The sequence below is a fragment of the Octopus sinensis genome, linkage group LG1 (assembly GCF_006345805.1).
Source record: "Octopus sinensis linkage group LG1, ASM634580v1, whole genome shotgun sequence".
Taxonomy (NCBI): Eukaryota; Metazoa; Mollusca; class Cephalopoda; order Octopoda; family Octopodidae; genus Octopus; species Octopus sinensis.
In genome coordinates this window covers 160,259,326-160,271,898 of record NC_042997.1, presented here as the reverse complement: position 1 = coordinate 160,271,898, position 12,573 = coordinate 160,259,326, and the positions used below count along the sequence as shown (strand labels likewise).

The following is a 12,573-nucleotide window of genomic DNA, read 5'->3' as shown; positions in this document are numbered from 1 at the left end:
TTATGTATAATAGTCAATAGGTTACTAAAATACATTGGAACTATTTAGTAGGTACATCGATTATGATATTTAAATTTAAAAATAACCAAAAAAATATGAATTGTTCTATAATTTACTTTACTGTTGAAAAGTAAGAAAGAAATAACGTAACGGATATGCAATAACTTTAAAGGTAAGGGAATGTTATTTATATATAGTACGAAATAAATAAGATTGAATGATTTACTGGAATATATATATATATATATATATATATATATATATATATATATATATATATATATATATATATATATATAATTTCAACAATTGAGGGTAAAATTAATTAATTATTAATCAATTCCATCAAGTATTCAGTATGTAAAGGGACCATTTAAGGCGAATTCAAAATATTACATGTAATATTATATATATATATATATATATATATATGATATTATATGTATTAGAATATGGATATAAATTCTGGTTCTAACAAGGATCTAATTCAGTAAGGATCAAATTTAGTAAATGGTTAATACTAGACCTAAATATAAGTGATACTAATATTTAAGGAATGGTTAATAATATTTACCAAATAGATATTTAGGAGTGTGTAAGAATGGTGAGAACTTTTTAATCCTCTCATTTAATAATTTTCTACTAAAAAAAGAATATTATAGCGTTCGGATGTACAGAGTTGACAAATTCTATCAAGTGGGTGGTGAGGATTTGCAGACCATTTAATCTTAAATCTAATTTTAAAACTTATATTAATGTCTTTTAATTTCCAGGGGAATTTAGTAATACTAGTCGAAGAACGTTTGAAAATTAGATGGAAAATTGTATGTTCTGTAAAACCTTGCGACCCACCAGTGGTATCTTTTCTAATAATATTTACATATTAAAAACATTCAATATATGTAATTATAGCTACGCAAATTGTGTTGATATATCCATGTGTGTATATACGTATACATTTGTTTGCGCGTATATATAATATAAATATATGAATAAATAATATATATATATATTGTTGTATTTCGGAATGGTCATTTTGCCAGTTTAGCCAATAAAAACACACGCACTATATATTTGGTGTTACTTTGCTTCAGTGTTATTTATTTTTTACATTAATCTTAATCTTATTTCGGCCAGAGTTCTTTCGTCACACTCCTGTGACCGCATCAGTGGTCCTTTGCTTTCTTGTATGTTTGTAGGTATGTATATATTTGTGCGCCTGTATTTTCTCCCTCCTATCACAATCACCACCATTAATGAGATCGTTACTATATCTATTACCAAACCAATAGAAATAACACTGAAGCAAAGTAACACCAAATATATAGTGCGTGTGTTTTTATTGGCTAAACTGGCAAAATGACCATTCCGAAATACAATGTCTGTTTCAACCCACGACTTCACATAAAAATCTTGCACAACAAATATATAACACACACACACACACCACACACACACACACACACACACACACACAACACACACACACACACACACACACATATATATATATATATATTATATATATATATATATATATATATATATGCATATACTTATGTTTATGTACATAACTATGGTTTGTGATAAGAATTTATGGAAATGTACCCCTTACAAACTGAACAAACTATTAAAGATGAAGAGATTTTAAAATTCAAAAAGAATTTTAACTCATGCATACGATCGTTTCGCACAGCAATAATAACATGCAGATAATTAGAATAATTAGAAATTTATTAACTTAACTTAAATTAATTTCATATTATTGTTCTCCTCAATGCAAAAAAGAATGTTTCAAGAAATTATCATTATTGTTACAGAAGACTTGATGGAGGAAGTAGAAAAATAACATATTGGGATATACATACTTATCCTTATGAAAGATCAAGAGCAGACTAAAAAAATGCTGTTGAATCTAGTTGTGAAAAAACTGAAACTGATGCGGCCAACGGTTATTTGAAAATATAAATGAAAGATGTTTAAGATACATTCCCTCTATATGAAAATAAGAAATGTAATATTCACTCCAATAAAGCATTTATCAAAAGAAGTAAGGCATAGATGTTCAATGGGACAGCATAGTTGTATTTGAATTAGGATATGACTTGACAGTTATAAGTAATACGTCAGTAATATAAGGTATGGTGTATATTTAAAGAAGCTATTGCTTTAAAATATCAATTTTTTGTGCGAAAATAAAAATAAAAGCTAATTAATATGGTTTAATTAGCCTACTTGAATACAAACGAAAAGAACAGAATTATTAGAGAATACCACTATATAATACAAAAAAGATTAGTGTAAAAAATTATATTCATTTGTGTGAATGAAATGTAAGGTACAGAAATAAAAATAGAAGTATAGTTGTTAATATTACAGAATTAAGATAGTAAATAATTGCTGGAGCTAAAAGTATTGAAAAAACCGTTCAGGAAAATGAAAATGAAAATTTTTGGTATTCAAAAAGCTAAGTAATTAACAATGTAGGAGAAATAAAACTGAGACAAAGTCGTAAGACTGTTTTTTAAAGAAAGTTACAATTATCGGTATTTAGTAGGTTGATTATGTTTATGTATAAATAATTACAAAAATAGAATAAGAATTGCGAATCCAGTTTGGCATGAAGGAAGTGGAAAATCCATAATAACATTATATAAATAATAATTGTCTAACGGATATAAGGTAATAGTGAATTGTGAATATAAGAAAAAATTTGTTTTTATTTATGGGGTAAAAGGTGCAAATTATTATTATTATTATTATTATTAATATTAATATTGCTGCCTATTAACATACAAATAAACATATATATTATTGCTTATAATAATATCTTTCTTTCATATGTGTGGATAATTATAATTATAATTATAATTTATAATTATACCTATATTCGTTTTTGGGGGCCCTATCTTTACACTGGTAAAAGTATTCTCTTTACCTCTGTACGGTGTTTTATCTGCCACACCCACCCTCAAAGAAAATAACTAAAATGTAGCTAGCATATATAATCCCTTGTATAAGTTTCTTGCATATATGTTTTCTGTAAATGTATCAGTATACAATATAGAAACATTTTTATATATGAATTATTTCCATTTTTTAATATATTTATTTGCACCTTTTATTTCATAAAGAAAAACAAATTTTTTCTTACATTCACAATTCACTATTACCGTATATCCGTTAGACAATATTATTTATATAATATAACTATAAACTTCAACTCATTCAATTTATTTTTATTATTTATACAAAAATATAGTAACCTACTAAATACCGATAATTATAACATTTAGAAAAAACATTCTTACGATTTGTCTCAGCTGTAACTCCCATACATTGTTAATTAGTTAGCCTTTTGAAAACCTAACTTTTTCCATTTCATTTACCTGGAACGGATTATTCAATATTTTTCGCAACAGCAAGTATTTAATATCTTAATTCTGTAATATTGACAACTATACTTCTATCTTTATTTCTATAACATCTTTCACATATATTTTCAAATAGCCGTTGGCGGAATCAGTTAGGTTTTTTCACAACTAGACTCAACAACACTTTTCTTAGTCTGTTCTTGATCTTTCATAGGGAGAAATATATATATCCGAATATGTTATTTGCTACGTCCTCTATCAAGTCTTCTGCAACAAAAACAATAATTTTTTAATGCATTCTTTTTTTTTTGCACTGAGGGTTACAGTAATATGTAATTAATTTAATTTAATTCAATTAATTTCCAATTATTCTACCATGTTATTTGCATGTTAACATTTCGGTTCGAACCGATCGTATGCATATATTAAACTTCTTTCTAAAATTCTAACATGTTCTCTTCACCATCTTTAATACTTTGTTGAGTTTCTATGGGATACAGTTCCAGAAATTCTCATCACATTCCATATGTATATGATAATTTCATATTCACAGAAATCTTACACCAGGAATCTACCGACGAAATATGAAGAATATTTGTTAGAAATCGCCCCTTTGGAAGCCCCACAAGGCAATGGACGCTTTTTGGTAACTTAACCATGCTACACTCAGTTCCATCAATCTGCGTCTACAATTACTAATTCTCATTCTATCAAATAATTAGTAGTCTTTTGTTGCCCTACTTTGTTTTTTGTATTCTTTCTGCTCTCATATAAGTAGATTGTTACTTTCTAGAATATTATATAGCTTTTCCGCCTAGACATCCTCGATAAGCTTCCACATAGGTGGTAGACAGATTTTAGGCCGAAAATTTGATGTCAAGTTACCTTTCAAGAAATCCTCGAGACATAGCAGCATTCCTTCTTTTGTCATTCAGGTAGGGACGTGCTACAGCCATTCATCCAGTTGGGCAGTGATCCTTTTATGCAGCGTTTCGCGAGCGTTAGCGCCCATTATTCTCATCCTGTGGTTTGTCGGGAGTGGGCGGCGAAGTAGCAAAATTATTCCAAAAGTCCTTATGTCTCAAAGTACGGGCAATATTTATGGACGCAGACAGTAGGTTGGTGGCCCTAGACGAGAATGGTAGGGAAGGCCCGACAGGTCTGGAGAGCCAAATCTCTTCAGCGTCTTGAAGCTTTCCTGAGAACGTCTCACCTATTAGTACTAGGAGACTGGAATAGTGCTTTAGATGCACAGATTGACTGTGTCGGGCTAGTATATAGAAGAAGTGGGTGCTATGGCCTAGAAAACCTGCTCAGAAACTTTCAGTTGTCTGACAGATATCGACTAGCTTTCAATGATGTGCCAGTGTGGATGTGGAGCAACTACTATAGGTGTCCAGATCGTATCTAGATACAGTATTTGTTAGATCAGAGGAGAGAGATGGCGTAGGTTGTCCAAAATTTAAATTGGTCGACTACACAGATCACAAATTTGTGGTCTGCACAGTCGTGTTAGGTAAGTCCCGTAGACAGGGACCCAGTTACAGGAAGTTAAATGCGTTCTTACTGCATGCAAAGACTATAGGGGCCGGATTAATGAACTAGTTAAGCGGCAGTTGGCAGTGGCAGTCGACAACAACCAGTGGTGGATGTTCCTAAAGCGGGTGATTAGAACAGAATCGATAGCGTTTAGCAAAGAGTTAGCAATAGAAAGGAAGAGATTACGAGGTGAACTAGCTATAAAATTAGATGAGGTATCTAATAAGGGCATCGTGACCGATGTAGTAGCGGTGAGAATGGTCCTTGATTATTTCTTCGAAGCAGCGAAACACTAAGATTGCGTTGTCAGGCCTTAGGCCTGTTCGCTCAAACAAGGAGGAACTAAAGCTGTCCGGTGGGCCCGAAAGGTGAAACGCGACGTGTAAACAAAATCGCGATCAAATCTTTGATTGATTAGGATAGGCGCGTGCTACTGGGCGCAGAGGGGATATGTGCAACTCTCCAGCAGTACTTTATGCAGCTGTTTGTGGAGAAAATGGGTCGAAGACGATAGTGAATTTTAGTTAGTAATCGCACGGCTTACAGCGGCTCTCACCAGCTGACATGAGTTTATGTGAAAAGCCGATAAGAGCCACAGAAATTCAGGAGGTCATGAACGATTGCACACGTCACAAATCATCCAGTTTGGATGGTCTAGCTTATGAATTCTATGTGTTCATACCAGATTTGTTTGTTGACCTCTAAGCAAATGTACAGCGCAACTGGCAACAGGACGAGAGTATTCCAAGTGTTGTTAGCTGGGATGTGGTTACACTGATGATGATGAACGCCGACAGAGATGACGTACTAAGGAATTTTTGACCCATAACTCTGCTAAACACACAGTTTAAGACTTTTTGCCAAGGTGTTAACGAAAGGATTGGCGCTAGTCGTTGGGCACCTGGTCGGGAAACACAAACATGCACATTCCTGAACAGGTCTTATCCACGACAACCTCCACCTTACGCGATACATTATAGAGAGGGGTATCACTACAGCTGGCTTCCGGGGTGCTCTGCTCAATTTGGATAAAACTAAATCAATCAATCAAGCATTCGATAGAGTCAACCATCACTGCTTGGAAGCTGTCCTGAAAGCAATCGGTTTCGGGCCCTTTTTCAGAAGCTGGATCGCCGCAATGCAGAGCGGCATCTGCTCAGTGGTCAAAGTAAATAGCCACTTATCGGAACCGTTTGCACGCTCGGTCTGTACGTATTGGCTACGGAAGTTGAAACAGTTAAGGGGCATTCCATTCGAACAGGGACATGGAAGGGCAGTGTCTCCGCACACGGACGACATAATGTCATGATGTCGGACGCCTCCGAACTGGAGACGGTCGGCACCATTCTAGAAAAAATTTGAATCGGTTACAGGGAAAAAAAAAAGGCCAACAAATCTGTTGCCGTGTCTCTTACTTTTGGCAGCTTTCACTTTTATCCTTTTGCTTTAATTCTTCATTGCTCTTCTATAATTTTTGTTTCAGCCAGTAGTTTCTTTTGATTGCTTCTTGAAATCCAGTCTTATACATTTCTCATGATTAAGAATCTCTACCCATGCAAGATCTTTTTGCAACTGGTCTACCTGTCCCTGTAATCGTCTTTTCCACTTTGGTTCTCTTTCTTTCTTTTGAGGTTGTGATACCTTCATGCTAAGTTCTTCTATTACTAGCACGGCTGCAGCATATATACTAACTTGTTGGTCATGGTGATACCACTACTTTTTATCATCTCCAAGACTTGATTAACTATCTATATCTCATTATTTTATTCTTCATTGCCTTTTTATTGACAGTAACATTTTTCTTTCATCTGATTGGGTAATATCATGTAGCCAACGGCCAATAATTTGTTCAACAAAAAATTCATACTCTGGTTTCCCGTACACATAGGGGTGTCTTGTGATACGTGGTAATTGAACACCATGTCTTTGTTTTGAGTGTATTTGACATTTATCTGTCTTATATTGTCTTACGTTCTCCGTCTGTTTGATTTTTTCGAACTGTACTTGAGTTAATCAATCTTTCTTTCTAATGTGTCTTACCTGGTCACTTAGTTTCTGCCAAATGATATCAAACATTTTATTTTCATGTCATAGCTCTCTCCATCTGTCCGTAAAGCAAAATCTGGTAGGTTCATGTCGGATGTTACATTCCATCAGAGTGGCATTCAAGCCTGCTTCAGTGGATCTTTCCTCGTTTCTTTCGTACTGCAGAAACTAGATGACAACCGATCCTACCATGTCGTATTGCAGGCCAACTGCCGAGCGAGAGATCTTCACCATTATCAATTCCAACCTCATTCACGCATTTGCACTTGATATTTTGATTTGAGGACTGTGATTATGAAGTAACATCGCCACACACTACCAGAAATGCTTTACACTGAATATGTTCTTCCGTATATTCCAGAGACACAGTTTTGTGGTAATTGTGTACTTGTTAGCTTGAAGTGACTGTCCGATCGACTGAACTTTTGTAAGGAAAACAATAAATGCCAACAAATGCCTTGGAGAGGCTTCAGATAAGAGATATATGCTCCACTTCCTTGATGGTTCAGTAAGAAAAAATCATTCGTTTACTAAAATAACCAAATACTATCACAATACACAGAATATCGAACAAGAGATCTGGAAGCTGGGAAATATAATAATATAAAAATTCTAAAGCCGAGAGACTGTTGGGGTCTCTGCATTCAGTTTGCTGTTACGGTTTGAAAGCTTAATTAAAGAAATATCATAATTCCAGAAGCTCGCCGGTAAACAGTAAGACAGTATCCAGCAATTTCAGTTTGCAACTTGTTTTCATTGTCTAGTCTCAGGTCTCGCTGTTCGCGTAGTCTTACAGTATGAAGATACTCGGATGAACGACATGGCCTGATAGACAAGTCATCCTAGTTAAACTATGTCTCCGTCTACTTGCACATTCTGACATACAGTAATGAGGCGTATAGTTTGCGATATAACAATCAAGATATATTGCAATGTCTCAGTTGGTCGATCTATTTCTATAAGCACATAGATTCTAGTGGCGGTCGTGTATATGTTTCTATGTTTGACTCGGTTCTGTTGGAGAGATAGTGTTTTAAAACATTATGGTGCTACGTTTTCTGTGGAGTTGTACATCATGGTTGATTTTGAGGTATTAACAGGATCAGAGGGAATTGAACTTTTCAACGGTAACAAAGTATTTCTCTCACATGTTCATTATTTCGATGTGGATTGGATCTCTAGATGTAGATTGGATAGAGCAGTTTATGGTGCAGAGGTACAGCTCTGTCTCCTTGGAATGTTTAAGTGAGTTGTTGTCGGGAGGTTGGAGCTCAGAGGGAACTGCCACAATGCATGATGGATATAATGAACGATCTGTACACTGTTGCTCTTGTTTTTTCCTGTTAGCCAACTGTGATACTTAGGAGTAATCTAAGTATGTTTGCAATCCAATTTTGCTTTCTTTACCATGTCTTCTGTGGATTCTATGCATGTTGTAAAAAGGTTGTATATAACTAGTATAAAGTGGGTTCCTCACACTGGTGTGATGTGTGACTTCCGTTGTACTGTAGTTGCTGTTTAAGCTAGTAACCACAATAGTTACTAGTCATCGGATACCGTTGTATCTCTTCGTACTGGAGGAGTAATACACTAACTTCTTCTCACTTACTATCACTGTTAACTCCACAAGACGCCGACTAGAACAGTCGACTCTCAACTCTTCGACTCTCAAACTCTCATGACGCCCAGCTACTGGTTTCACAATACAGTTTCACAATACAAAGATAACCCTATTTATTATTGACTTCTGTAAGTGTGTGTGTATGTGTCCATCTGCGTACGAGCATGTTAGTGCTTGCGAGCGCGCGAGTGTGTATGGTATACGTTTATTCTTATATTCTTTAACTTGTTTCAGTCATATGACAGGGGCTATTCTGGAGCACCACTTTTTACTCGCAGAAATCGACTTATTCTTATTAAGTCTCGTACTCATTCTGTCAGTATCTTTGTCGAACCGCTAAGTTATGGTGACGTAAATATACCAATATCGGCTGTCAAGCGCGTTGGGGAAGGGATCAAACACAAACACAAAGACATACACATAAATATATACATATATATATATATATAAACGATGGGCTTCTTTCAGTTTCCAAATGCCAAATATACTCACAAGGTTTTGATCGGCATGAGCCTATAGTAGACGACACTTAACCAAGGTACCACGTGGTGGGATTGAACTGTTTTTGGGAAACGAGCTTCTTACCACACAGCCAAATATTTCTGATAAAATCGGTTCTTCTTGTTTTTAATGTTTTCTGTTGGTGCCAAGAAGGGAATTAGTGGGTTTGGTTGGTGGTACCTTAAGTCTTTTGTCATGGAATTGAGCCATCTGCAATTAAGACTCCATTATATATATATATATATATATATATATATATATATATATATATATATCCGCTCAGTCGAAGTGATTTCCAGCCAGTTCTTCTTTCAGAGTCGCTTCTTTCAGATTGGCTATGGTCATTCCCGTGTCACTCTTGATGGTATCAAGCCAGCAGGTTCTTGGTCGGCCTCTTCCTCTCTTGCCACTGACCATTCCAAACATGATGTCGTTCTTCAGGAATTTTCTCCGCATAATATGACCAAAATATGCCAATCTTTGCTTGGTGATGCTAGCGACAGTTTCGGCTTCATCATTGGTGAGCCTCGCTGTCCATGGAATCCGTAAAAGTCTTCTCCAACACCAAAGCTCGAATGCATTAATTCTCTTCTGGTCAGTTCTCTTTAGTGTCCAGCTCTCGCAGCCATATGCTGCTATTGAGAAGACAATTGCATACACCAATCTGCATTTGGTAGCAAGGCTGAAGTCTCTACTCTTCCAGACCTTGTTCATGCTGACCGTTGCCTCTTGGCCTAGTACTATCCACCGCCTTATTTCTGGAGTGCAGTTACCATTTCGATTTATTTTGGAGCCAAGGAATATGAAATCATCTACCACTTCGATCTCTTTATTATCGATCTTAATGCTGATGTTTGTTGTGGCTGCTGTTGACATGATTTTTGTTTTCTTGACATTGAGGTACAGCCCAAAGTTCTCACTCTCTTTCTTGACTAGCAGGATAAGTTTCTCTAGATCCTTATTATTTTCTGCCAGTAGCATTTTATCATCTGCATAGCGAAGGTTATTAATATTTCTTCTTCCAATCTTCACTCCAATGCTGCTATCCTCCAGGTCTGCATTCCTCATGACCTTTTCAGCGTACATTTTGAAGGCTGCTGGTGACAGGATGCAACCTTGCCGAGTGCCTTTTCCAATCTCAAACCAATCAGTGTCGCCATATAGTGTCCGTACTGTAGCCTCTTGGTTTCGATAGAGTGATCTAATAAGCTGGTCAAGGTGTGAAGGTGTTCCCATTTTCTCCATAACTTGTCATGATCAATGCTGTCAAAGGCTTTGGAGTAAACAATGAAACACATGTACGGCTTCTTTTGGTATTCTCTTGCCTTTTCCATAATGTACCGAAGGTTGGCGATGTGATCGCGGGTGCCTCTTCCCTTTCTTAAACCAGCTTGCACTTTTAGCAATTCTCTCTATATAGTTCTGTTTAGGCGCTTCTGGGTGATTTTAAGGAGAATTTTGCTTACATGGGGGATCAGAGTGATGGTATGGTAGTTTGCGCAGTCCTTGGTGTCTCTTTTCTTTGGTATTGGAATGACAACTGACCTCTTCCATTCCATTGGCCAATTACAGGTTCTCCATATTCGTTGGCAAAGCGATGTTAGTGTTTTTGTTGGTATTGGCTTGAGTAATTCTAGTGGTATGCCATCAGTATCTGGGGCTTCTCGGTTTTGGCCAGCTGTTTCATTGCCCATACCACCTCATCCTCCAGGATGTCTGGCTCCAGTTCCAGTGGCTTCTCTTCTGCCTGCTCATCACGGTTGTTCCCTGCGTACAACTGTTCAGTGTATTCTTTCCATCTTTTTCTTATCCCTTCTAGGTCATGTGGTTCTTCACCATTTCTCCCACGGAAGGTTGCTTGTCTTGCCATGGATGCTGCACGGGCCTTCTTTACATGTTGGTAAAGTTCTCTCATGTTCCGTTTCCTGTATGCCTCCTCTTCCCTTGCACATTCCTCATTCCAGTATTTCTCTTTGTCCTTCCTGGCAGCCTGTTGGAACATTGCATTCAGGCGCCGCACTTCATCCCTGCTTCTGGTCACCTTTGCTCTCCTTCTTTCTTCTGCTATTGCATAAGTCTCCTCCGAAATCCACTTTGCTGATCGTGTGGGTTTCTTGTATAGTACATGTTTCTCTGCTGTTTCAACGACAATTTCCTTCACATTCTCCCATATATCTTCTGCTTCGATGGCGAGCAGTTCGAAGCGGCTTCTGATCTCAGCGACATATGATAGACCGATCTTGTTGGTAACAAATTTCTGGCAAGCGGGTGGTCGCTTGACATTGCAGAATCGAATTTTGATCTTGGCAACCAGATGTTCATGGTCAGATCCACAGTCTGCCTCAAGGTACGTCTTCACAGCTTGGACTGAACTCTTCCACCGTTGCTGACATAGGATGTTGTCGATTTGATTGCGGTACTGTCCACTTGGCGACGTCCAGGTGTAAAGCCGTCATCTTGGCTGCCGAAACCAAGTATTGGTTAGCCGCATGTTTTGTTCTTGACAAAATTGGACCAGTCGATCTCCTACTTCATTCCGTTCTCCTAATCCAAATTTGCCAACAATGTCTGCTTCTGCTTTTTCTCCATTGTTGGCATTGAAATCTCCCAGAATATAGACAACATCTGTTCGTGGTGTTTCCTCGATTGCGCCCTGAATTTCTGCATAGAATTGTTCAATCTCATCTTCTTCGGCGTCGGCAGTTGGTGCGTAGATTTGTACAATGTGATGTTGTTGGTTTTGACTTTGATGCGAATGGTAATCACTCGATCACTGATGGTCTGGTAACCTTCAACACACTTGGATATTTTCTTGTATAGAACAAATCTCACTCCATTTTGTCTGGTCTTGCTATTGCCCGAAAAGTACATTGTATGATCACCAGAGTTGAGGAAACCATTGCCAGTCCAATGAACTTCGCCGACTCCTAGGATAGCGATGTTTAATCGATTCATTTCCTTCTTGATGGTGTCCAACTTCCCATGTTCAATTCCCTTACGTTCCATGTTCCAATTTTCGTGACTTTTGTGATAAAATATGAGGCTTTGCTAATGCGGTGATTATAGGTTGCATCGTCCCTATATATATATAATATATATATATATATATATATATATATATATATATATATAATATATATATATATGTATATATATTTAAATTTATATATATATATATATATATATATATATATATATATTATATATATATATATATGTGTGTGTGTGTGTGTGTGCGTGTAGAAGGTTGAAAAGGCACACTAGTCGGTATTTATAAAGAAAATAAATCAAGGTAGAAAATGCTAAAATAATTTTATCATGAAGAAAATGTTGGTACATTTTAGTAATCTTGTGAAGGCTTGGTGGTAGGTAGTAGGTAGTAGCAGTCCTAAAGGAATATTTTATATGAGGGATGTGAGTTCTTGGGTTTGATTGTTTAAGCAGCAATAGCCGAGGAAGGAGGCGGAGGAGAAGCAGAAGATAAAAAAAGAA

General features: G+C 36.5%; 1 protein-coding gene across 1 annotated transcript; it reads right to left on the bottom strand.

Moving 5' to 3' along the window:
* Positions 1-10,714: 10,714 nt before the first annotated feature.
* Positions 10,715-12,087, bottom strand: LOC115227703. Its single transcript, XM_029798477.1, has 2 exons — positions 11,641-12,087; positions 10,715-11,467 (listed from the first exon to the last, which is right to left on the bottom strand). The coding sequence occupies exons 1-2, from the start codon at positions 12,085-12,087 to the stop codon at positions 10,715-10,717; spliced, it is 1,200 nt and encodes a 399-aa protein (XP_029654337.1).
* Positions 12,088-12,573: the final 486 nt, after the last annotated feature.